Source organism: Tachyglossus aculeatus, chromosome 18, assembly GCF_015852505.1.
Source record: "Tachyglossus aculeatus isolate mTacAcu1 chromosome 18, mTacAcu1.pri, whole genome shotgun sequence".
Taxonomy (NCBI): Eukaryota; Metazoa; Chordata; class Mammalia; order Monotremata; family Tachyglossidae; genus Tachyglossus; species Tachyglossus aculeatus.
This window is the reverse complement of record NC_052083.1, coordinates 28,612,234-28,638,265: the sequence shown is the minus strand read 5'-3', so window position 1 is coordinate 28,638,265 and position 26,032 is coordinate 28,612,234. Positions and strand designations below refer to the sequence as shown.

General features: G+C 45.1%; 1 protein-coding gene and 1 long non-coding RNA gene across 2 annotated transcripts; one reads left to right on the top strand and one right to left on the bottom strand.

Moving 5' to 3' along the window:
- Nucleotides 1-1,165: 1,165 nt before the first annotated feature.
- ATP6AP2 (ATPase H+ transporting accessory protein 2) lies at nt 1,166-24,831 on the bottom strand. Its single transcript, XM_038760192.1, has 9 exons — nt 24,734-24,831; nt 15,346-15,476; nt 13,181-13,309; nt 10,296-10,391; nt 9,308-9,445; nt 7,153-7,206; nt 5,866-6,015; nt 5,354-5,473; nt 1,166-2,420 (listed from the first exon to the last, which is right to left on the bottom strand). The coding sequence occupies exons 1-9, from the start codon at nt 24,780-24,782 to the stop codon at nt 2,226-2,228; spliced, it is 1,062 nt and encodes a 353-aa protein (XP_038616120.1). The 5' UTR covers nt 24,783-24,831; the 3' UTR covers nt 1,166-2,225.
- On the top strand, nt 5,397-8,493 carry LOC119940132. The gene is made up of 3 exons (XR_005454886.1): nt 5,397-5,482; nt 6,128-6,259; nt 8,250-8,493. It is a non-coding gene; the product is annotated as an uncharacterized LOC119940132 (long non-coding RNA).
- Nucleotides 24,832-26,032: the final 1,201 nt, after the last annotated feature.

The window sequence follows — 26,032 nt, the reverse complement described above, 5'->3', positions numbered from 1 at the left end:
ATTGATTGGGCAATGGCAACCCTTTAGCTTTTGGTCAACTGCTGAAAACCCATCCACCGAAGGTGACCAGACCACTGTACTTTCAAAGTCTTCCAAGAGGCATTCTCAGAATTACTCCCCACCCACCTTTCTGGTCATAATAATTGTGGTATTTGTTAAGCAGTTACTATGTGTCAAGCACTGCAGTAAGCCCTGGGGTAGATACAAGATAATCAGGTTGGTCTCCCAGTCTAAGGGGAGGGAGGCTGAGGCACGTTGCTTCTCAGGCCTCTCACTCAGCTGTGCTTGGTTTAGTATTTATCTAGTCTTGCTTTCATTATGTACCTATGCTCTTACTCTTTTACCGGTTGAATTCTGGACAATTTATGACTGCCTGTCTACCCCTTTAGAATTTAAATGTGAGAGCAGAGAGTCCATGACTCTTACATCGTAGGTGCCTGGCTGCCTAGTATAATCTGTCCACAGGTGGTATTTGATGAATACTGCTGACAATACTAATTGTGGTATTTTTTTAAAGCACTGTACTAGGTGCTGGGGTAGATTCAATTACAGTAAAGTCAGACAGTCCCCACCCCATGAGGGGCTTACGGGCTAAAGGAGACAACAGGTATTTTATCCCCTTTTTACAGATGAGGAAACTGAGCCACAGAGAAGTTAAGTGAGTTGCCCCAGGTCACCTAGGAGGCCCATAGCAGAGCAGGGATTAGAACTCAGGTCCCCCCCAGCTCCCAGGCCTGGGCTCTGCCCCCTAAGCCACTCTGCTTGATGATAATGAAATTTCCCAGGCTGTCCCACTGCCCACTTGAGTTTCTTCAGAACACATCTGACACCCCCCAAAATGGTGCACCTCAGAAGCCGGGAGGGCTCACAGCTTGGTGTCCAAATCGGCATGCGTCTACCTCCTTCTTACTCTCCTAGGTATGGAAGACAGGGAAGGGGCTTGGGAATGGTACACCAGGGCCTGAAGCACAGCAGCAAGCCGTCCTCTGCTGCCCAAACTAAGATGGTGGGTTGTCAGTAAGTCCCCTCTTCCCCTCCTTTCCTGCCTCTCTTGCGCATAATCTTCCTTTCCCCCTCTTCAGCCCAGCCTCCCTGTCTTTCCACAACCCCAGGTCTGAGACGATGCTCTCTTACCATCCCACAGGCCTTGTCTGTGACAGAGGCATATATGGACATCTTATCAATTTTTATTTCAATCACACAGAAGCATGAAAAACATTGGTCCATTTTCAAAACAGGAATCAACCATCTAGTAGAATTAAACTTCTAACAGCAGTCCTAAAGCATTGCCATATTTTTAGCCTTACATACTTTGTTCAGTTTAGAGCACTGATCTGCCCTTCCCAGGGGTGGACTGTTTTGGGTTTGGTTTTCTTTTTTCCTTTGAGAACTTGCAAGAGCAAGCCAGTGCCTCCACCGCCACCCTCGAATAATGATAGGTTTGTAAGATTCCCTGCTGCAACACCCAGGAATGTTGAGATTCAGTGCTAGGGAAACCAGGATGGCTGGGATGAGTGACTCCCCGCCCCCTTCCCAGAGTCATGGTGGACATTGGTAGTTACAGGGAAGGTCTGCCTGCTGTTGCTCAAGTTTCCCTTCTCATCCTCTTGCTCTATTTTTCAGCTTCCAGCCCAGGACTTTGGAAAAATACAGATCACCACAGGTAAGAGGTTTCTAATCTGCAGAGCCACGGCCTCAAGTTACGGGCGGGGAGGGAGGGAGAGATGCACAACTACATCTTTCCACGTCTAATAAGCCATTGCAGACATTAACATATCAACATAAATAGATTCACCAGCGGTTCAAACTATACAACAGTCCAAAGAGATGTCTTAATTATCCAGTGTAAAATATTTAAGCATTTAGAAGAATGTTTCTATCATACTTTCAGTGCAATTTTCACACATAAGCAATACAGGATGTCACTCACTTCTAAGTGTTTTCACTTGTTCGGAGCATGTTTCCAAATACAAAATGGAATGAAATTAGAAAGAAAATATCATGCCATTTTAACAGGCTGTAGGATATGCATTGCAAACAATTCCACTCATGTCAATGTTTTGAATTCACGTTGAGAAAGAGTTGCAAGTACACTGAATGGAGAAACAGATCTTGACTTTATAAATTAAGATGACGGTATCCACTTTACACCACTCCAGGAGATTCATTTTAACACTCTGAAGCCAAGTGCCCATACCACGTTTTCTGGCGGGCCCAAGAGAAGTTCAGTCCATGCGGATCTTCTGGTTTGTCATCCTGTAAATGATGCTGTCATAGCCAGGATCCATATTCCAGAGATTGTAGGAGATGACCACCACGGCTAAGGCCAAGCCCAGCATGATCCAAAGGATGATATTGAAGACCACGGCGTAATTAATGTCGTATCTGTACGCAAGGTTGTAGGGGCTTCCGGGATTGGACTGCGGTTTGGATGAGAGAGAGAAGACGGTTAAAAATAGAGGAAGCGGACCATGAGGACCGGGAACACAAGCAACGGGGCACTTCTGGAAATCAGCAGACAGAGGGAAGCTGGACTGGGGTGAGTAATCCCATCAATCAGTTTTATTTGTTGAGCACTTACTTGGACAGAGAACTATACGAAGGTGCTTGGGAGAGTACAGTACACAATCTCCCCAAAGCAGCTTAGAGTCCAAGGGGGGAGACAAAGTAATAGCTAAGGGAAACAACCATGCAGAAGGAGGTGTACATAACTATGTACGCATCACAATTTTCATCGACAGCTAGTATTCATTTCCAGAGTGCACTTAGATTTCAAGCTGTTTTCAGATTTAGATTTGACTTAGATTTCAGTCTTTTAGACTGTGAGCCCACTGTTGGGTAGGAACTGTATATGTTGCCAACTTGTAATTCCCAAGCGCTTAGTACAGTGCTCTGCACACAGTAAGCACTCAATAAATACGATTGATGATGAAGCTGTTCAGCTAGAGAAATTGCCCACCAATATAAAACAGTAGTCATCAATAGCATTGTTGCATATAGAGTGTATTGGATTCACTTTTAATCCTCTTGTAGAGGGGTAGTTATGCCAACCAACATTGGCTTTACTCTTCCTCCTTGCCTCCAAATTCTCAATTTTGTGTGCTTCCCTGCACCCCTCCTTACCTATGAGCTCACTGTGGGTGGGGAATGTCTGTTTACTGCTGTATTTTACTCTCCCAAGCACTTAGTACAGTGCTCTGCACACACGCACAACTGAATGAATGTACATGAATGCTGCGGGGGAAGGAATGAGAGTTTCTGAAGGAGATGTGATCTGAGTAGGAGGCCCGAGGAGGGGGAGAGTGCTTGTCTGTCAGATGTAGAAGACGGGAGGATGTGAGAACGGGGGACAGTGTGCAAATTTGCTTGCTGGAGGAGAGAAGCAAGGATGAGTAAGGGGAAGAGAGCCAAGTGACTGCCTTGAATCCAAGGGTGAGATTTTTCTCAATGTCCAAAGCAGTTGGAAGTGCAAGGAGAATTAGGATATTGGATAAGCAAGGATAGCTATTAGAGAGTTGGAGAATTTCTACATGTCCCTGAACTTGATGTAAGTTTAGTCAAATTCCAATGACTTTCAATTAGTTTTTCTTTTCTCTAAACCACATAAACAGCCAGAATGAACTTTTAGCTTAATAAAGAAGTTGTATTGGTCCACAAAAATGCCTGGGCACAAACAGCAATAACTAAACATTCAGCCAAAAGTCTGCCTGGAAAGACCATCTTACAACATGGCATCAAGTCTAACAGAATAGGACACTCTAGGCCCAGTTTGGAGGAATTTCAGAACCAAGAATGCACCTTCCAAAGGGTCCTTGTGAGTCTGGATTCTAGCAGACACTAGAAGGCCAAATTCCCTAGCAGATATTTAGACTATTTGGAACTTGAAATCAAATAATTCTATACCTTAAAATGAAAGAACACCAAATACAGCTCTGGCTCATGTGTTTCACAGTTAATAGAGGTGAACTAAAGATTACATTCTGTCCAGCCCACAGCCAGCTGTGAGTGTCCAAATAGCTGAGACCAACACGTTACCACTGAAGAAGTGAACACAGAGTTTACAGCCACTTTGTAGGGTTTGCTGAGGAAAAAGAGGTTAATCCAATTGGGCAGGAATCAGTCCTTCAGAGGGAACAACTATCGCAAGGAATACTTTTTGTCCTCCCCAAAGATAGGATTTTCAGTGGCAAAACACAACCGTGTTGACTGAAAGTAATGTTTATCCCTGCTTGTTTCAGCGGCAGAAAGGTCTGTACCAAGTGAGTCACTGATTCCTGCCTCTCAGTAGGGATAAGGAAAGCGAAGCAGCGGCTGAGCTGGCTGGTGTCAACAAAAGGGAGGACAGAAAGCACACTTACCCTGGCCATCTGTAAAGGTAAGCTGAAAAAGCTCTTGTGGAATCCACATGCAGTAGGAAAGAGCTAAGTGTCCGATTTATAGCCGGGGCACAGTACGAAACTCTGATACGGGTCTTTTTCCTTTAGACTGTAAGCTCGGTATGGGCTGTTCTCTCCCAAGCACACAGAACAGTGCTTGGCCCATAATAATAAGCACTCAAAAAACAGCATGGTTTGATTTTTTGCCTCACTTCAGCTCGGAGGAGCCATCATGCCCTTCCTCACCTGCCTGGCATCTGCCTAGGCACACTGCATCCCTCTGCCAGGCTCTGGGGATTGCTGATGCCCCTTGGGGACAAGGCTCAAGGAGAGACCAGGCAAGCGGGTGGCAGACTTTCTGACCACAGAGCTTACACTGGTAACAATTATGGGCACTTGCCCAAAACTTTGGGATCTGTCTGTCCAAAGCAGCCCCCATGAACGAAGGCAGACATCCCAGGCGGATCACAGCCAAAAATGGAGTTTTCTACAGCCAAGTTTTCTCCAAAAAATATGTTTGGCCTATAGACGCAGATGTTGCATTTGGGCTAGGCAGATACTCAAATTTTGGCTTCCTTCTCACAAAACAGGGAGATATGACAAAAGAAGCCTAAGTACTAAATGGGCAGCGGGCTTTTAACTGGGGAAGAAATAAGTCTACAGCAAACCCCCTACATTTGAATATCAATTCACCTGTATTCTATTCCAGATGTCCTCTGATGTTGGAAAGTTCCCTCTAGATGATCAGCTCATTGTGAGCAGGGAAAGTGTCCTGTTTATTGTTATACTGTACTCTCCCAAGTGCTTAGTCAGTGCTCTGCACACAGTAATCGCTCAAATATGATTGGGTGAATAAAGTTGTGACTTAGTTTCTGTTCCTGAGGCCTAAGGAACAGAACGTCCCCTTCGGCCCCTCAACATATTGGAGATCAGAGTGCTCACTGCATTCTTAAAGTCGCGTCACAAAGTGTACTTACCATCTGCTTAACCTGAAGGATGGACCGGGTTTTCCTCACAAGGGGAGTGTCAAAAGTCTTGACTGTCACCACCTCCACGACCGCGTTCCCACCGTAGAGACTGGACATTTCATCTGCAAACTGGAAAAGGTAAGGCTTTGGCTGTAGGGCCGCGATTCCAGACTTTTGGGGGCCCGCTACTTAGGCAAAGTCTTGCCCTTCTAATTCCCGGCAACTGGGGGCATGCTTTAAAATCGACAGTCTTGTTAATTTGCAGGCTCTTAATCGCTGTTAAAAGAGTAATGCAGCTAAGTTTTTACGGGTTTGCCACTGTATTGACATGGCAACAATATCTGCCCAACCCTCCGCTGAAGTGGAGCCCGCCCCCAACTGCCACATGAGGAGCAGGGGGTGCCAGCTGCCCCAAGCAACTTTCTTCTCTCGTGTTCCCTCCCCGAAACCCTGGCCACTGGACAGACAGACCCCTTTGTGACCAAGGACTGGGCCTCATTTTACAGTACAGAGAAATTCACCTTTTGTAGGAAGTCAGCGAGAATCTGGGAAGCATCTTTGAACTGCTGAGAGTCTTCCCCATAGTGTTTCCCAATCTCGTCCAAGCCAGCCAGCTCCAGGGAGTACAGGTCAGGAGAGTGGTCTTTGGCCAGGTGCTTGTGCCGAGACAGCTTGAAAATCAAAAACGGGATCAGCCTGGCCCCGGTGAGGTATAAGAATGATCTAGCTTGAAGTCGATTACTTTTAAATACTGACCCTTTTCTTGCCATGTATGTGTCACAGGAAAAGTCAAGAACCTGAGGAAGCTTTGCGTGGAAACCAAATAAAGCATTTGCCCCTGTTTCTAGCAGCGACTTGAACACTTGCCAGATGCTGTGGTTAAAAAGCCCTGCTCCCGGGGGCCAGGAAGTAGAGGTGGGTGGAAACAAGGCTTGTTTGCTCTGTAACCCTTCTGCTCCTCCAAACGCTTGGCGAAGACTCTGGCATGGGACAGGCTTAAAGTGGGAGGAACCTACGCTAGCACCCCAGACGGAAGGGCAGCATCCCCACGATGCGCTGCAGCACTGCATGTTCAGAGACAGACTTTTGTACCTACTGGGACTGCTCAGGCAGGCACAATGGTACAGTAACAGGCCTGCCGAGCAGCTCTGAACTGTTGAGAGTCTTCGCTCAATTAATCCCTTAATCACTGGGGCTAAGCTAAGGCCCCAGATTCCACCCCTGTCTGGCTCCAAGCAAAGTCCAGCGGAGAGAGGCTAGGCGACCAACTGCGAAAGAGAATGGTCTTTCCGTTTTAGATATGAGGATGATTTTTCCATGTTCGGGTGCAAAAAGAAAAAAAATCCCAGTAGAAATCAATTTAACATTACCACAAACACATTACTGGTCCTCACCCCAGCATGAGATGGGGAAGGAACTGCTCTATTGGCTTTACACGATATCCCCCTTTGCCCTGTGAATGGCAAAGGGCAAAGGCGAAGGAGAGGTGTGTCCCAGCAACTCAGAGGCAAAAATGGAACTCGCGTAGCTCTCGCTCTCTGGTGGTGGACTACCTAGTTTTCCTTGCTGGCTCCTCTGAATAAAGAGACTCATACATAAATACAACACAAACTCCCCAAATCCTAAAACCATCATTGCCATCTTCAATTTCCCTACATCAGATGTTAGGCTACTTATTAGAACAATTATTATTTTACAGTGGCCAAAGTACAGCTTGGCCAGTGATAGGAATAATATCTGCTATTACTAAGGACTATGTGGAAAAAAGAGAGAAAATTTTCTTGTAACTATCACACCAATCTGCTTACCAAACTTGAAATATCACGTAGGACTTGTAGCTCTGATAGAAAGAGCAGGTCAACCTAAAGAGAAAAAAAAATAATGAAAAGTGATATTTGGGCTCATTGTTGCTTGAACAAAGCCTCACCCTGAATGTTTGTTTTTATAAAGGATGGTCCATATTGTGTAACTTTATTTAAAAACCATGAGTATAAATTCCTTAACAGCTATTAGAAAATGAAACACACAAAACATGCTTCCTTCTTAAAAAAGCATGTTACCGGCTAAAAAAAGGAAGAGCCCTACTCTTAAAAATCCTAGAGGAAAGTCAGCTTTCTCCCAGACACAGGTTCTTAACTCCTGGATAAAGACTAGAAAAATGTGTTTTGAGCAAAGTGACTATATGGGGGCTTGCGGGGATAAACTAAAGAGCCAGATTAGAATTTCCTCCCTTTGACACCACTGTATTTAAGGAAAGAGAGGGAGGGGCCCCAAGGGACAAGTTACCAAAAAGGAGGCCAGCAAGGTTTGTCTTACATTTCTGTAAGTCTAGAGAACATCATAAGATCACTCAAAACCAGTGCAAGGAGTAAACCAAACAGGCTGGAAATGGGCTCAGATAGGAAAATTGCTTTGCTGGGACAGTACTCCCAGCTGTTTTTGGTCACCACCAGCTGGAACTGGTAAGGGCACACCTTGGAGATGGAGCCTCAAGTCAGCTCCACTCTTACCTCTCTCTTGAAAGATCAATCAATCAATCGTATTTATTGAGCGCTTACTATGTGCAGAGCACTGTACTAAGCGCTTGGGAAGTACAAATTGGCATCACATAGAGACAGTCCCTACCCAACAGTGGGCTCACACTCTCTTGGCAGGACACAGCCACTGGCCCAGCCCAAGAACTTGGGAGCTCCACATGGAATACTGGATTGTGTCCAACCGGATTGGCTTTGTACCTACCCTAGGGTTTAGTTCAGTGCCTGGTACATAGTAAGTGCTTAAACACCACTAAGAAAAAACAAAAGCCCAAAATAAACAATCTGCGGGCCCATGAAGGGGCTCTGAGCCTGCAGTCATCCGTCCACCTCGACAGCATTCTGGTTAAAATTCTTTTTTTAACTTCCAGCCATGCTCCCAACCTTCAGAAGACGACAAATGTGAAAATGGCTCAACAACTGCAATGTTTTGAGGCCCTGCTGTTCAATGTTGCTTTGTCTTTAGTAATTAAATCTTTCCTCAGGTGCCCACTGTCAACCTCTCGACTCTCTTCTTCTGAGGTCTACGGACAGGGCCTTATTTATTGTTTCTTCCCCCGCATGAAATACTTTTCTTGGCAAAGACAGGTTCTAGGTGCTCAATAAATAGCAATGAAGGAATGAAGTTGCAGTTTCTTGCCCCAGTTTTCATAATCTGCCAGATAGGCTAGGTGGGCAGGTAAAGGGAAAGGCATCTCCATTCTTCCTCTTCTGTGCTGATGGCAACATACCACTCCTGCTCTCGCCCTCATCATCCTCAGTGTTCCAAAAGACCACAGCAGAAGAGTCGAGAGTACCCCCACCTACCAGAAACAGAGGCTAAGTACTATGATGAGCTTCTGGAATCGCTGATACCAGCCCAGCTGGTCTGAAAGGGCTCTGAGACCAAGCAATGCCCTCTAGACTGTAAACTCGTTATGAGCAAGGACCATGTCTGCCAACTCGTAGTAGACTCTCCCAAACACCTAATACAGTGCTCAACACACAGTCAACACCACTGAGTGATTGAATACCACAGCAGTGGGGGCACTGTAATAGACCACACTTCTGGGCTGGGCTCTGTCCAGGCAGACACAGAGCAATCTTAGATTTGGAACCTCATCTACCACCCTAAGGTAGCCATAACCAGGAATGAGTGGAGTTAGTCAAGACAGAGTAAGAATTAGACATGAATAAATGAATTCCACTTCTGCGAGGCAGTCTTTGCTGTCCCCTCCAGACTGTAAGCTACTTATGGGCAAGGAACACATCTGTTAACTCTGATGCTTTGTACTCTCCCAAGCACTTCGTACAGTGCTCTGCACACAGTAAGTGCTCAATGAATACCACTGATTGACTGCTGTTCATTTCCCTAAAAATGTTTTGAAGTCACTGGTGTGAGGAGAGGGGGGAACAAAAGCAACAGTGATATCATCGCTGTGCTGCTTACCTCATTGTTTCTGCTCAGAGAGTTGAGAGGGAGGGAACTGAGAATGGAATTATCCTGGAACAGGCGATTACGGAGCTGTCGCAATGTGACCGACAGGTCTTCAAATACTGAGTTTGCCTTCCCCACCATGTACACTCTCTGAAATGAGACACTGATTTTGAGTTTACCCATGCCCGGAATCAATTCCAATACGGTATATGTAAATTATTGGCAGTGGACATTCTCGCCATACTAGGTAACAAAAACCACTTTTAAGCCTTTAACAAATTCCAGTCAATGAAGGGAAAAGGGGAACAGTGGCCTAATGGAAAAAGCACAGGCCTGGGAGTCCGAGGACTTGAGTTAATTCATTCAATTGTATTTACTGAGCACTTACTGGGTGCAGAGCATTTGGAAAGTGCAATTCAGCAATAGAGAGAGAGACAATCTCTGCCACAGGGGGCTTACAGTCTATAACAGTTCTAATCCCAACTCTGCCACTTGTCTGCTGCATGACCTTGGGCAAGTCACTTAACTTCTGTGCCCTAGTTTCTTCAACTGTAAAATGGGCATTAAGATGGTGAGCCCATATGGGACAGGGACTGTGTCCCATCTGATTATCTTATTATTAACTATAATAATAATAATAGTGGTGGTATTTTAAGTGCTTACTATGTGCCAGGCACTGTACTAAGTGCTGGGGTAGATATAAGATAATCATGTTGGACATAGTCTCCCTCTGACATGGGGCTCACAGTCTTCATCCCCATTTTACAAATGAGGTAACAGGGAGAGAGAAATTAGCTGACGTGCCCAAGGTCACACAGCAGACATTTGGTGAAGCAGGGATTAGAACCCAGGTCCTTCTGACTCCCAAGTCTGTTCTCTGTCCACTAAACCACGCTTAACCCATTGCTTAGTACAGAGCCTGGCTCACAGTAAGCACTTCAACAAATACCATAAAAAAAAATTACTTTCTCAAGTATGAAACGAAAAGGAAATCACTCACTTCCTCACTAGGAGCCAATTGCAAAACAACAGGGGTTTCTTCAGAGAACAAATTGTGGATAGCATCTGCTACACGGTCCAGGCTGAAAGGAACTGCCTGGAACACAAGAACGAAATGTCCATTAAAAATCCTCAGCTACGTATTTAAAGGAAGACCTTCTCTGCCAAAATGTCTCCGACCAGGTATGACTTGGGCATCTCCCGGCAAGATGGAGAATGGGCGCGGAGGAGACAGGGTGTCCGGGATGGGCCCAGCCCCAGCCTCTCCCTCCCTTGTTCCTACTGGGGTCCTGCTGGGGCGCACTGGGTGGGCAGGTGGGGCAGGGCTGTCAAACGCACAGGGAGGCTTTTTACACAGAGGACCCCTTACCCACCAAAGTCCCCACAGTACTTGACCCAGCCAGAAGTTGCCTTGGTAACCGTTGCAGCCCCCGTGGCCCCCATTAGCCGGCTCTCCTTTGGGGTCCCTGCTGGGCTGGTCCGCTCATGGACCACCCCCAGCCCTCCCACCCCAGTGGTTCTTTGGTGAGAAACCTTCACCACCGATGGCAAAGCGGCAGCAGGGAGAACCACGGCTATACACGCACCACACTTGGCAACAACTGCTTTCTAATCTCTATTGACAGGTGTCTATCAGTGCATTGCAATCTTTTTTTCTAATGCCACCACAATCCCCATTTTATCCACAAAGAGAGGAGCAACTAGCAGATGGGACTCAACTGCAATCACAAGTGACCTCAAGAGTATTGCTGTCCCTGCCTAAGAATCCTATCTTTTTATCTTATTGTCCCCCATGCTCTACTAGCTCTTCTCATTTCTTCTGGAAGGAAACAAACTGGGGAAAAAGAAACACTTACTCTTCTTCCCTCATTCTCTAATCTCCGCCTCTTTACTCTTCGTTTCCCACCATTAATACAATCAAGGTGGCATAACCATTATTATTAACCAGCCCTCTTTCCCCCTTTTCTTATTTTTCAATTGCAAGCCCCCGAGAAGGAGAGGGACCATGTCAGATTCCCTCCCGTGTATTCTTCCCCAGCTCTTAGTACAGGGCTCTCTGCACATGCAAGTGCTGAATAAATACTATCACTACTACTACTACTACCACTACTTCTAACCACTGGGAGGGAAAGCGCTATTCCAACCCACCACTGGCTCATGGTGCAAAATGGTAAGGAAATCACTTATTCTGCAAGGGGGGAGGGCCCAGAACAGGGGTTGGGGAGACATTCTTCCACCCTCATGTGAATTCTGAAGGTTTACAATAGCCCAAATTACAAGAGACAGAATTGGGCTCATTATAACTTCTTAGGCCACTAGAGAACCACTTAGCAAATTACTCCATTAAATAGTCCTTTTGTGGCTCAAAAGTGTTAATATGCCTCCCAGAGTACCTAATTTACTATTAGGGAGTAATTTATATAAAGTGGGGAAATCTGACAGTTTGGCAGAAATGATCGTTCCCTAAGTGTTCAGCGCTCACTGAAAAGAACAAGCGCGTTTTCATGAACTGGCTCAACGGGCCAGAGCAGTCTACCAAGAAGAAATGCACTCTTTCCATTTAAAAATGCTCAAATAATGAGGGCCGGCTAAGGAACTTCCTTCACGCTCTTGGAGAAGAAAATTTAAAAAGGGGAAGCGAAGGGGCGAAAACTCACTAACGCCATTCATCATATTTGTTTGGAAGAATGTAATGACTACCATCTGTCTTCAGACAAATCTGCCAGATCCCAGGTCTCCCCTCTTCTAAAATTCCATCTCCTTCAGGAAACTTTCCTGATTAATTCACGCCTTAGCCACATCAACCCACAGCTCCCCTCCCACTGTTAGCACATATATTTTATTCCTATCTACAGCAGTTAGGTAAATGTTCACTTATTAGTTTTTATTTTTACGTGGGCAGGGAATATGCTTGTGATAGTGTTGTGTTTTGCTTTCCAGAGTGCTTAGTACAGTGCTCTGCATTCAGTAAGCACTCAATAAATTCAACTGATTGATTGCTTCATTATTCGGCTATTTCATCTTGATGTAGTCATACTACTTCTTACTATAGCCTTGATCTTCCTCCTCCTTTCGCTATTTGTAAATCATTCTTGTCTGTCTTCCCCATTAGAGTGAAAGGTCCTTGAGAGTAGGGATTGTGTCTACCTACTCGATTGATTCCTAAATGCCTCACCTTCATTAAAATTTCAATAAATTTAGCACTGACTGATGGATTTAAATTAAAACTTAGAGATTCCTTCTCTTCAACAGGGTCAGTTACATCAGGAGATGCTATAAACCTCTCTGTTGCCTACCCTTCAGAACAATACATCTTTATATATTCAAGGGTTATATATAGTGTTGCCCGTACACTGAAATCCCACTAAGAGCTCTTTGATATTCCTTCTCTACCACAGAGGTTTCTTCCTATTGATTTTCCATAACTGCCCCTTGGATTGTGAAAGTTGATTTCTTGTAAATGAATGCCAAAAAGGCACTGTGCAATTGTCGGATCTTTATAAACATAACTCCCAACAAATCACTCCTCTTCTACCGATTCTGTTGCAAACAGAGCAAGATGCCTTTTCCTCTCCATCTAATAAGACTGCATACCATGCCCGTTTCCTCCACAGTTTTAAAAGCCAAATATCAAGTCAAAGTGCCTGAAAAAGGGGAAGAGGAGTTTAATCCTCTGAAGTGTAGCAACTGAGACTAACTTCCTTAAGTGAGCATATATCTCTTCTTGGTCAGTAAGCTTACGCCACTACAGCATTTGTCCTCAGAATCAATTTTTTTTTTAAAAATCAAGCACCATATTAAAACAAGAAGGTTAGTTTGTGCATTTTAAACTCCTAGGAGAAAAGCTCGTGGGAGCTGCACTCATTCCTGACAATAAATACTCACATTTTCAAGAGGATATGAAATACCATCTTTGGGCAGGGCCAGTTTATCCACTCCTTTCACTGTTACCAAAACAGTAGCTCGAGGACGATGGAACAGATCGCCCACTGCCAGGCCAGGCCAAGAAAGGTCCTACAAGTTTCAAAGAAGGAAGAAATGCTTCGTTATCAATTCCACAGGAACCGCTCAACATTTCATGTAAGCACTCGATAAAGATGATTGATTATGTAACTATGGCCACTGGTCGGCTGTTGGTTGTCCACGGTTACAGTGAGGAGGGCACAGTGGGATAGCATCCCTTCCCTCTGCCCTTCAGCCTCTCTCTTTCCACCACTGCAGGGCAAAAACTAGCCCTGGAGGGAACGGGGAGAGACCCTTGGCTATGGAGACTGACCCACAAGGGCCTTAATCTGGCTGGGTCTCTGATTACCAAAAAAAGAGAGACTGATTATTTATTATTATTCGTGGTGTTAATAATAATGGTTATGCTATCTGTTAAGTGCTTACTATGTGCCAAGCACTGTACTATGCACCGGGGAGGAAACGAGATAACCAAGTTGGACATAGTCCCTTATCCTATATGGGGATCACAGTCTAAATCCAAAGGAGGACAGGTTACAGATGAGGGAACTGAGGCAGAAAGAAGTGAAGTGACTTGCCCAAGATCCCACAGCAGGCAAGAGACATAGCTAGGATTAGAACCCTGGTCCACCGCCTTCCAGGCCTCTGGTTTTGTCCAGTAGGCCATACTGTTTCTCTGAATGATCTTTTCCATTTCCATTCCTTAACTCTTGAAATGGGGCTGTGAGGGAGCCAAAAATCTGACTGATTTTCAGCATTCTTCCCAGACTCTGCTCAACTTCAGTGGAGGCGTTAATGAACAGAGATAAATGGCCAGTGAGATGCCCTAAATGGCCAGTGAGATTGCTACATATCAGCCAAAGGAAAGAAAAGAAACAAGAGCGGGGGTAACCCACAAACAAGAAAAGAACACAAGAGAAAAGCAACGTGGCCTAATGGATAGTGTACAAGCCTGGAAGTAAGAAGGACCCAGGTTCTAGTCCTGGCACTGCCACTTGTCTGCTGTGTGACCCCGGACAGGTTATTTCACTTCACTGGGCCTCAGTTACCTCCTCTGTAAAATGGAGATTAAGACTACGAGGTCCGGGTGGGACAGGTACTGTGTTCATCCTGACTACCTTGTATCTACCACAGCACTTAGAAAAGTGGCTGACATACAGTAAGCACTTAAAAAATACCATTAAAAAAAAAAATCAAGAATTGATTTTCTGCATGAGGCTTTCAAGAAGCTAAAATTATATAGCCTCTTTGCAGTCCACTGGAAAAGGAGTCAAAGATACCAGGATGCTTCTGCTCTCCCCCTCACCCTTCCTAGATGTAATCTTGGCCTTAGCTTTTAAATAATGACAGTACAAAAAAAAAATTAAAGAGAGGGGCATTAGTACATCATTTTGCTGAAACCCAAATCTTTGTTCACTGAGATTCTCAGATGGCATTTGAGTGGCAGGAGAAGCAGCCATGGCATGAGGAGGGAGACAGGAGGAGTCAGTCCAACAATACTCCTCCCCGACTCCCCCACTGCCCCTCGGTTCGCTGAACCAAAAATCCAGCTTTACCAAGGCAGTATTGCAACTAAAGATTTTTCCCCAACGATCCAGGCCCAAAGGCTTCCGGGAACAGCCGAATGAATCAACAGACAATGAAATTAGCGTGACATTTCTACAATCGGAGCTAAATATTGATTGGTGGCTTCCTTCAGTATTACCAGGAAACAATAAGACAGCCAGAGGACGCAAAGTATTAAGCTGTGGCTTTAAGTTTTAGCACAAGGATTCTCAGGCTTCTTTTGGCTGTCCACAGAGGAGTTAAGGCCCCTGGAGTTTTGTATTGGGACAATTTCTCTTCTCTATAGTGGGATCATTTAACTTCAGCTATATTCAACTGGGGCGGGGGGAGTGCTTAAGACCAAATTCCCAAAGCTGTCACTTGTTTATCAGAGGAAATGCAGGGTAGTCAATTTAACTGATGTCATACTTTTTGAGAATACCTCATAATTTCCCAACGTCATCTGTCAACGTAATTAAATTCAGCAACAAAAAATGCTCCTTACAAGTTGCTCTAAATGCATTCACCACACATACGCTTACTTCTTCGACGGAAAAGCCCATGGATAACGCAGCCACATCTGCTATTCGCTCCCCAGGTATCGGCCAGTTTCCATTTTGGAAAACAACAGACTGTGGTGATCTTAATACACTGAACTCATCCCCAAAGACACCTGCAACGAAAAAGTGAAAACCCGCTCAGGTGAGCTGCATCTACCCCAGTGTTTAGAACAGTACCTGGCACATAGTAAATGCTTAACAAGTATCATAATTAGAAAGTGTTTGATCGATACCACTGATAGACTGTTAAGGGAGATGGCCAAGTCTGAGGACAAGGGTCTGGGAACTGAAGATCTGAGGTCTGAAGGTGCTCTGCACACAGTAAGCGCTCAATAAATACAATTGATTGATTGATTGATTGAAGGTAAGGACACAGAGGTGTTTCTGAGAGAAGCAGCGTGGGCTAGCAGATAGAGCTCAGGCCCAGAAGTCAGAAGGAACTGGGCTCCAATCCCAGCTCTGCCACCTGTCTGGTATGTGACCTTGGGAGAGTCGCTTAACTTCTCTGTGCCTCAGGTACCCCATCTGTAAAATGGGGATTAAGACTCATGAGCCCTGTTTGGGACACAGACTGCGTCCAACCTGATTAGCTTATATCTACCCCAGTCCTTAGTACAGTGCCTGGCACATAGCGCTAACAGATACCAGAAAGAAAAAAAAAAGGGGGATTACTCCCCTCCACCCACTGGGTAGTGGCGAGAGTGTATGACTAGAAGAGTTTTTAGGAAGAGAAGGGTTGGGGCGGGGCGAACAGAAGCAGGTTAGCGGGTAGGGGAGAGAGGACAAGGGATGAAGCAGCGTGGCTCAGTGGAAAGAGCATGGGCTTTGGAGTCAGAGGTCATGGGTTCGAATCCCAGCTCCGCCAATTGTCAGCTGTGTGACTTTGGGCAAGTCACTTAACTTCTCTGTGCCTCAGTTACCTCATCTGTAAAATGGGGATGAAGACTGTGAGCCCCCCGTAGGACAACCTGATCACCCTGTAACCTCCCCAGCGCTTAGAACAGTGCTTTGCACATAGTAAGCGCTTAATAAATGCCATCATTATTATTATTATGACTGGTGGCCTCAGGATTCTTCCCAGTAGCCCCCACCACCAAAGTAGTGTCCACCCCTGCCCTTGGGTGGGGACGGTTCCTTGGGTGAATTAAAGAGCACCGAACCAGCCCTCCACCACTGAGGCCCCAGGCCATGAGCCACTCCTTCAGGGCCTCAGCCTCTGGATCCTCTGAGGGGGCGGTGGAATGAGTGGGGTGGGAGAGGAGAAGGGGAGGGAGAAGGGAAGAAAGACGAGAAAGAAGCAAAGCAGGGCTCGTGTATGGAGTTTGAACACTAGAAACAGTGCTGTTACTGTAATGAGGACAGGGAAGGGGACAGGCTGAGAAGCAGTGTGGCCTCGTGGAAAGAGCATTTTACTTGTACATATCTATTCTATTTATTTTATTTTGTTAGTATGTTTGGTTTTGTTCTCTGTCTCCCCCTTTCAGACTGTAAGCCCACTGTTGGGTAAGGACCGTCTCTATATGTTGCCAATTTGTACTTCCCAAGCGCTTAGTACAGTGCTCTGCACATAGTAAGCGCTCAATAAATACGATTAATGACGATTGATGATGGGAGTCAGAGGACCTGGGTTCTAATCCCAGCACTGCCACTTGTCTGCTGGGTGACCTGGGGCAAGTCACTTGGCTTCTCAGTGCCTCAGTTACCTCATCTGTAAAGTGAGGATTAAGACTGGGAGCCCTATGAGGGACAAGGACTGTGTCCAAACTAATTATCCCGTATCTACCCCACTGCTCGTTACAGTGCCTGACACGTCGTAAGTACTTTAATAATAATATAAAGGGGGAGGATGGGAGGGAGAGTTACTTGATGCCTATTAGGTTTTCTCCTCTTATATTTCTCTCCCACCATAGACTGTAAACTCCTTGTGGGCACGGAGTCCAGAGATGTGCACAAAAAAGATGGTTAAACATCACCAAAAACGGTGACCAAACTACATCAGAAGTATACCTGTTCTCCCTCCTACGTAGATCAGGAGCCTCAGTGGGGCAGGGAAAGTGTCTGACCTAATTACTTTGGCTCTACCCCAGCACTTAGTACAGTGCTTGCCATACAGCAAGCACTTTAACAAATACTATGATTAGTAGTAGCAGTAACAGTAGTATAGAGAAGGCAGCATAGCAGTTAATGTCTTCACAGAAGGTGCCTCCTGGCAGAAAAAAACTCTGTGACCTTATCACGCATGCCTAGTACTCTTTTGACCTGAGGAAGTTTTAAACAAATGAGTGGTGTGCAAATGAGGTCACTGTTGACTGTAAATATTTCATGGTGCTGTTATTGTGTACAGTAAGCATATTTACACCAACGGAAGATATGAATAGCAACCAGCTCGACAAGACAACCTTTTCTTCCTAAGAACGGGAAAGTGATAGTTGCCTAAAACACCCAACTGCAATCAATGGGTTTTACCCCTCCAGGAGAGCTTCCCTAGAGGAGGTGCCAAGGAAAGGAGCCAAGTGGTACTTATTTATACTTCTCTGGTATGAAGGAATCTCCAGCACGATCCTTGACCTGAGATTTCAGGATGAGGAACTCACACGGAGGACCTGAGGATTGGGGTAGTGACTTGGGCAGCAGCGGGGCAGGCATGGAGGACCTACAGCAGAGGAGTCTGGGGGGTTTTCTGGTTGCACAGTTTTTCTCCACCAAACCCAAGCCCACTTCAGAGCTTTAAGAGTTACCAAGTTATCTATGTCCCACCCTATGATCTCGTTTAGCTCAGTGCTTAGATCAGCACAAAATAAATGCTTAAAAAATTGTAGGCAGGGAATGTGTCTTTTGTTATATTGTACTCTGCCAAATGCTTAGCACAGTGCTCTGCACACAGTAAGCACTCAATAAATACGACTGAGTGAATTAATACATTATCACTGCTGACCTCAGGCTTGCAGATAAGGATCAAAGACCTGGAGGAAAAAAATTTACATTTTCCCAACTGAAATAGCAGAGACGTGAGCAGCACTAATTTTTAAAAATACAGTACTCCTAAGCTGTGGGTCTTATTTTCCATTTTCATTCTATGTTCCCACTGTGTGATTTCCTTTCAGGACCGGCCTAATTTATTTTACACTCTAGACCTAAAGTAGGTGTTGGTGGAATGATTGATATACCTAGAAGAGTTTGCTTTGACTTGGTTTTCAAGGTCCCTTAAATCCAATTTTTTTTAACTTGGACAAAGTAATTGGCCCCAGTTTATATGATGAAAGGCAGAACTTTTAACCTTTAGCAAATTCTATTCCAAATTGCGCATTAATCAGTGAACCTCAAAAACTTTTTTGCTCCTTAGTGGTCAAAGTACATGACTAGAGCCTTCATTCCTACTTGTTAAAAACATAGCTCTGAAGGTTTCCTCTCCAGAAGTTTAAGACTCAACCTCTACGTGCTTGCTTCCTCCCCTCAGCTGAAAAATACGGACCTCTCTCATTACGGATTAGACAATTCCTAATTACTTTAGAGACAATGAGTACTTTTCAAAGTGCTAAACATTATTTTGAGGCAGCATGGCTTAGAGGAAAGCGTACAGGCGCGGAAGTCAAGAGGGCCTGGGTTTTAATCCTAACTCTGCCACACGCCTGCTGTGACCTTGGACAAGTCCCTTCCCTTCTCTCTGCCTCACTTTTCTCACCTGTAAATTGAGTCAATACCTGTTCTCCCTCTTACCTAGCATGTGAGCCAGATGAAGATCAGGAACTATGTCCAACATGATTATCCTGAATCTACCCAGCATTTAATGCAGTGCTTGGCACATAGTAAGCACTGGGGTAAGTACAGTAAGTATAATAATAATGGATTTGTCAAGCACTGTTCTAAGCGCTGATATAGACACAGTCTAATCAGGTTGGAAACTGTCCCTGCCCCACTGGGGCTCACAGTATTAATCCCCATTTTACAGATGAGGTAACTGAGGCACAGAAAAATTAAGTGACTTGTCCAAGGTCACATATAATAATAATAATAAAATTGAGAATATATTTGCTAAATGCAGTCTCAGGTATTCTCTCCCCAAAATCCTACTTTTTTAATTAAATCAACCACCTCAAGATATTGGTAAAGCAATAGGAAGCAGCATGGCCTAATGGATAGAACACGGGCCTGGGATTCAGAAGGACCTGGATTCTAAACATGGCTCCTCCACTTGACTGTTGAATAGCAAGTCACTACTTCTCTGTGCCTCGGTTACTTCATCTGTAAAATGGGGAGCCTCTGAACCCCACATGGGACAGGGATTGTGTCCGACCTGATTAGCTTGTATCTACCCCAGCACTTAGAACAGTGCTTGACACATAGTAGGTGCTTAGCACATACCGTTATTATGATAGAATGGTATCAATTTGTAATGTTCAAAGGAACAATAAATTACTGAAAAACCAGAAAAGTAGCTCCAGTAAAAAGATAGCTAAGCAACAGTTCTTACCCTAAGGACTGCATTTGAATATTCTCCCCTCAAAGCCTACTTTTTAATAAGAGATACTACACTGTATTTCCCAGCAGGCAAAATGAGATTGCAATAGTGTGGCAAAAAGCAGTTACTGATCCAAGAGAAAAAAATACAATGTGGCCTCCAAACATTTGTTGTAACCTAAAAGTAAATAATCTAAAACAGCAACTAATTTTTTTTTTATTTTGATTTTTAGATTTGTGAAAACAGAAGTAAAATACAGCTTTCCAACAAGGACATTTTCATTTGACTTACTGCAATTCCAGAAGTTTAAGATTTGAATGTTTAGGCAATTTGATGTTACTCTGATTTACACAATTTGTCAAACTAAGAGTTTCAATTTCAATCTACTGAACATTTGTCAATTCCTATTTGGGTAAAACCCATACCTAAGAGGGGATACATTATTTTTAGTTGATTTAAGGGAAAATGAGGCAGCTAAATGAATCAGTAGTTTTTTTACTACTTACTGTGTGCCGAGCACAGTTCTAAGTGCTTGGGAGAATAAGTACAACAGAGGTGGTAGATACATTCCCTGCCCACATGGAGATTACAGTCTATAATTAATGATTTACCTTATCTTAATTTTGACAGGGACTACTTTTTGTTGAAAAAATGTATAGGCTAGAAATCATGGCAACAATCATGGCGATACTGCGATTCCAAACATCTTGAAAAATGAAGCAATAGCTTCTCATTTTTGTTCCCCGTTAATGAAGGTGCCGCTTTTCTTAGTTTATCTTAAGCATCCTCAGCCCCTACACTCCCAATACTTCCAATTAATCAATGGTACTTATTGAGCACTTTGTGCACAGCACTGTACTAAGTGTTTGGCAAAATAAAATACAGTTGTACTTTCCACTGTCCTCCAGGCTCTGCTCTCCCTTCTTGTCTTTTTTTTATGGTATTTGTTAAGCACTTACCATGTGCCAGGCACTGTTCTATGTGCTGGGGTGGATACAAGGTAATCAAGGTTGGACACATCCATGACACCCATGAGGCTGTCTTAATCCCCATTTTACAGATAAGGTAATTGAGGCAAAAAGAAGTGACTTGCCCAGGGTCACACAGCGGACAAGTGGTGGAGCTAGGATTAGAATCCAGATTCTTCTTACTCCCAGGCCTGTGCTCTATCTACTAGGCAATGCTGCTTCTCAGTGTTTTGCCTCCACTATGCGGTGACCCTATGTGAGTCAGACCAGGGGAAACGCTTAGATCAAAAACATTAAAATAGAAAAACCATGGGTAATCACAAGGCAGAAGACTATGATTTAATTTCACCTGACCTGACCCATTAAGGCAAAACTGATTGTCTCGGGTTTCTGGCTTGAGTCACCTAAACAAATCTAGAGAGAAAAGCTCCAGGAACCCTAAGTAAAACAGCCATAAACAAAAGTATTCTGCTTTATATGAGAACACTAAACTCCCTCTCTAGACTGTACCCCCTCGTGGGTGGGAACATGTCTACCAACTCTGTTGTATTTTACTCTCCCAACTGCACAGAACAGTGCTCTGCAAACAATAAGTGCTCAGTAAATACCATTCATCGATTAAAAGGCTATTCATATCTCCCCCTTCTAGACTGTGAGCCCACTGTTGGGTAGGGACTGTCTCTATATGTCGCCAACTTGTACTTCCCAAGCGCTTAGTACAGTGCTCTGCACACAGTAAGCACTCAATAAATATGATTGATTGATTGACTGAGACATCACCAAACTTTCCCCATCTTCAAAGTCCTATTGAAATCACATCTCCAAGAGGATTTCCCTGCCCAAGCCCTCACTTGCCTGGATTTGCCCTCCGTTCTGTGCTACCTGGGCATTTGGGTCTGTAATCCTTAAATGCTTTGATTTTCACCCCACCCGCACCCTATTTAGTTACATATCCATCTGTAATTTATTTTAATGTCTGTCTCCCCCTCCAGTCTGTTAGCTCCTTGAGGGCAGGGATGTATCTACCCACCCTATTATACTCTCCCAAGCGCCTAGCACAGTGCTCTGCATGCAAGAAGTGCCTGATAAATACCACTGATTGTTGAAAAATAAAAACCAATTCTATTACTAATATTAGACAGTGTAGCCCTCTAGACTGTAAGTTTGCTGTGGGCAGGAAACGTGTCTATCAACTCTATTGTACTGTACTCACCCAAGCACTTAATATCTGAACACTCAATACATACCATTTTTTGATCAGACCAAAATGTAATTGGTTTAGACTTCAAGACTGAGCTCTTTAGTGGAAGACAATAAACGGCACAATGCTTTGCAAGTTCATGCTAAATATTTTAAGCTCTAAAATGTTACCCAAAGTGTCATAATGGGTAGAGAAGTAGAGAAGCAGTATGGCCTAGAGGAAAGAGCATAGGTCTGGGACTCAGAGAACCTGAGTTCTAATCCCAGTTCCGCCACCTGTTTGCTGTGTGACCTTGGGCAAGTCACTTAATTTGTCTGTGCCTCCGTTTCCTCATCTGTAAAACGGGGATTAGCTCCTATTCCCTCCAATTTCGCCTGCGAGCCCCACGACTGACTGAATGAATGAATGTGGGGCGGCCACTGAGTCCAACCTGATTAGGTTATATCTACCCCAGGGTTTAGAACAGTGCTTGACACTTACTAAGCGCTTAGCACTTCATTCATTCATTCAATCGTATTTATTGTGCGCTTACTGTGTGCAGAGCACTGGACTAAGCGCTTGGGAAGTACAAGTCGGCAACAGATAGGGACGGTCCCTCCCCAACAATACTTCACAAATACCCTCATTATTATCATTATGAGGAAACGAATGAATTCAAAGGCGCCCTTTTGGGGAACAAATGTCAAGAGCAGCATGGCTAAGTGGAAAAAGCCCGGGCTTGGGAGTCAGAGGTCATGGGTTCAAATCCCAGCTCTGCCAATTGTCAGCTGGGTGGCTTTGGGCAAGTCACTTCATTCATTCATTCAATCGTATTTATTGAGCGCTTACTGTGTGCAGAGCACTGTACTAAGCGCTTGGGAAGTACAAGTTGGCAACATATAGAGACCGTCCCCACCCAACAATGGGCTCACAGTCTAGAAGGGGGAGACAGACAGCAAAACAAAGCATGTGGACAGGTGTCAAGTCGACAGAACAAATAGAATTAAAGCTAGATGTACATCATTAACAAAATAGAATATTAAATATGTACAAGTAAAATAAATAGAGTAATAAATCTGTACAAACATACATACAGGTGCTGTGGGGAGGGGAAGGAGGTAGGGTGGGGGGGGGAGAGAAAAAAGGGGGCTCAGTCTGGGCCTCAGTTCCCTCCTCTGGAAAATGGGGATGAAGACTGTGAGACCCCGTGGGACAACCTGATCACCTTGTAACCACCCCAGCGCTTAACAAATTAAGCAAATTATAACATTATTATTCTTATCCAGCGATCAGAACAGTGCTTTGCACAGAGTAAACGCTTATGGCTCAGTGGAATAATAATAATAATGGCATTTGTTAAGCGCTTACTATGAGCAAAGCACTGTTCTAAGCGCTGGAGGGGATACAAGGTGTTCAGGTTGTCCCGCGTGGGGCTCACAGTCATCATCCCCATTTTACAGATGAGGGAACTGAGGCTCTGAGAAGTTAAGTGACTCGCCCAAGGTCACACAGCAGACGTGGGGGAGCCGGGATTCGAACCTACGACCTCTGACTCCAAAGCCCGTGCTCCTTCCACTGAGCCACGCTGCTTCTCTAAACAGTGGAAGAGCCCGGGCTTTGGAGTCAGAGGTCGTGGGTTCAAATCCCAGCTCCGCCACCTGTCAGCTGGGGGGCTTTGGGCAAGTCTCTTCACTTCTCTTCCCTTCTAGACCGTGAGCCCCTTCTAGACTGTGAGCCCACTGCTGGGTAAGGACTGTATATGTTGCCAACTTGTACTTCCCAAGCGCTTAGTCCAGTGCTCTGCACACAGTAAGCGCTCAATAAATACGATTGACTGATTGATTGATTCTCTGAGCCTCAGTTCCCTCATCTGTAAAATGGGGATTAAGATTGTGAGCCCCATGTGGGACAACCTGATCACCTTGTATCCGCCCCCCAGCGCTTAGGACAGTGCTTGGCACATAGTAAGCGCTTAACAAATGCCATTATTATTATTACTAAGTCACTTCCCTCATCTGGAAAATGGGGATGAAGACTGTGAGCCCCCCGTGGGCAACCTGATCACCTTATAACCACCCCAGCGCTGAGAACAGTGCTTGGCACCGTTACCATCTTACCTCCTTCCCTTCCCCACAGCACCTGTATATATGTTTGTACATATTTATTACTCTATTTATTTATTTATTTTACTTGTACATATCTATTCTATTTATTTTGTTAGTATGTTTGGTTTTGTTCTCTGTCTCCCCCTTTTAGACTGTGAGCCCACTGCTGGGTAGGGCCTGTCTCTAGATGTTGCCAACTTGTACTTCCCAAGCGCCTAGTCCAGTGCTCTGCACACAGTAAGCGCTCAATAAATACGATTGATTGATTGATTGGCACATAGTAAGCGCTTAATAAATGCCGTCATTCTTATTATTAAGAAGGTCGTGGGGCCCGAGAGGGGAGGCCGGGCGTTGGCTCTCCGCAATGCGGCGGACCCCCGCGCCCGCCCGGACCGCCTCAATCAATCAATCAATCAATCAATCGTATTTATTGAGCGCTTACTGTGTGCGGAGCACTGTACTAAGCGCTTGGGAAGTCCAAGTTGGCAACACCTAGAGACAGTCCCTACCCAACAGTGGGCTCACAGTCTAGAAGGGGGAGACAGAGAACAAAACCAAACATACTAACAAAATAAAATAAATAGAATAGATAGGTACAAGATAAAAAAAATAGAGTAATAAATATGTACAAACATATATATAGGTAAGGCCTCCTTACCGGGTCCGAGCACGGCCGCCAAGGCGAGCACCGCCGCCACCGCCATCATCACCCCCACCCGAGCCGAGGCCCCCTCAGCCCTGAGGGGAGCGGGGGAAGGGAGAGCGCGCGCCCCCTTCCGCCGCCGCTTCCGGGATCCCCGCCACCGTCCGCCAATCAGATGCGGCGCCTCGCCCGGAGGGGGCGGGGCGTCCCGTGACGGACGGGAGTCCCGACCAATGGCAGAGGGCTAGCGGCGGGCTCGTCCCGCCCCCTCTCAGCTGACGGCTCGTCACGGGACAGCGCGCGGGGGGCGCCCAGGCTTCTGCGGCCTTCGGCCCGTTTTGTGGTGTTTGTTCATTCATTCAATCAATCAATCAATCAATCAATCGTATTTATTGAGCGCTTACTGTGTGATTCAATCAATCAATCGTATTTATTGAGCGCTTACTGTGTGCAGAGCACTGTACTAAGCGCCTGGGAAGTACAAGTTGGCAACACATAGAGACAGTCCCTACCCAACAGTGGGCTCACAGTCGAAAAGGGGGAGACAGAGAACAAAACCAAACATACTGACAAAATAGAATAAATAGAATAGATATGTACAAGGAAAATAAATAGAGTAATAAATATGTACAAATATATATACATATATCCAGGTGCTGTGGGGAAGGGAAGGAGGTAGGATGGGGGGCATGGAGAGGGGGACGAGGGGGAGAGGAAGGAAGGGGCTTAGTCTGGGAAGCCCTCCTGGAGGAGGTGAGCTCTCAGTAGGGCCTTGAAGGGATCAATCAATCAATCGTATTTATTGAGCACTGACTGTGTGCAGAGCACTGTACTAAGCGCTTGGGAAGTACAAGTTGGCAACATATAGAGACAGTCCCTACCCAACAGTGGGCTCACAGTCTAAAAGGGGGAGACAGAGAACAAAACCAAACATACTGACAAAATAAAATAATAGAGTAGATATGTACAAGTAAAATAAATAAATAAATAGAGTAATAAATATGTACAAACATATATACATATATACAGGTGCTGTGGGGAAGGGAAGGAGGTAAGATGGGGGGATGGAGAGGGGGACGAGGGGGAGAGGAAGGAAGGGGCTCAGTCTGGGAAGGCCTCCTGGAGGAGGTGAGCTCTCAGTAGGGCCTTGAAGGGATCAATCAATCAATCGTATTTATTGAGCGCTTACTGTGTGCAGAGCACTGTACTAAGCGCTTGGGAAGTACAAGTTGGCAACATATAGAGACAGTCCCTACCCAACAGTGGGGTCACAGTCTAAAAGGGGGCATTCAGTTGTATTTATTGAGCGCTCAC

Excerpts from the sequence above, each read along its gene's own strand:
- ATP6AP2 (XM_038760192.1), bottom strand. The coding sequence starts at position 24,782 with ATGATGGCGGTGGCGGCGGTGCTCGCCTTGGCGGCCGTGCTCGGACCC. Across the intron at positions 10,392-13,180 it reads TTTCATATCCTCTTGAAAAT|GCAGTTCCTTTCAGCCTGGA; the intron begins GTGAGTATTTAT and ends CTTGTGTTCCAG. Across the intron at positions 7,207-9,307 it reads CTCTGAGCAGAAACAATGAG|GTTGACCTGCTCTTTCTATC; the intron begins GTAAGCAGCACA and ends TTTTCTCTTTAG.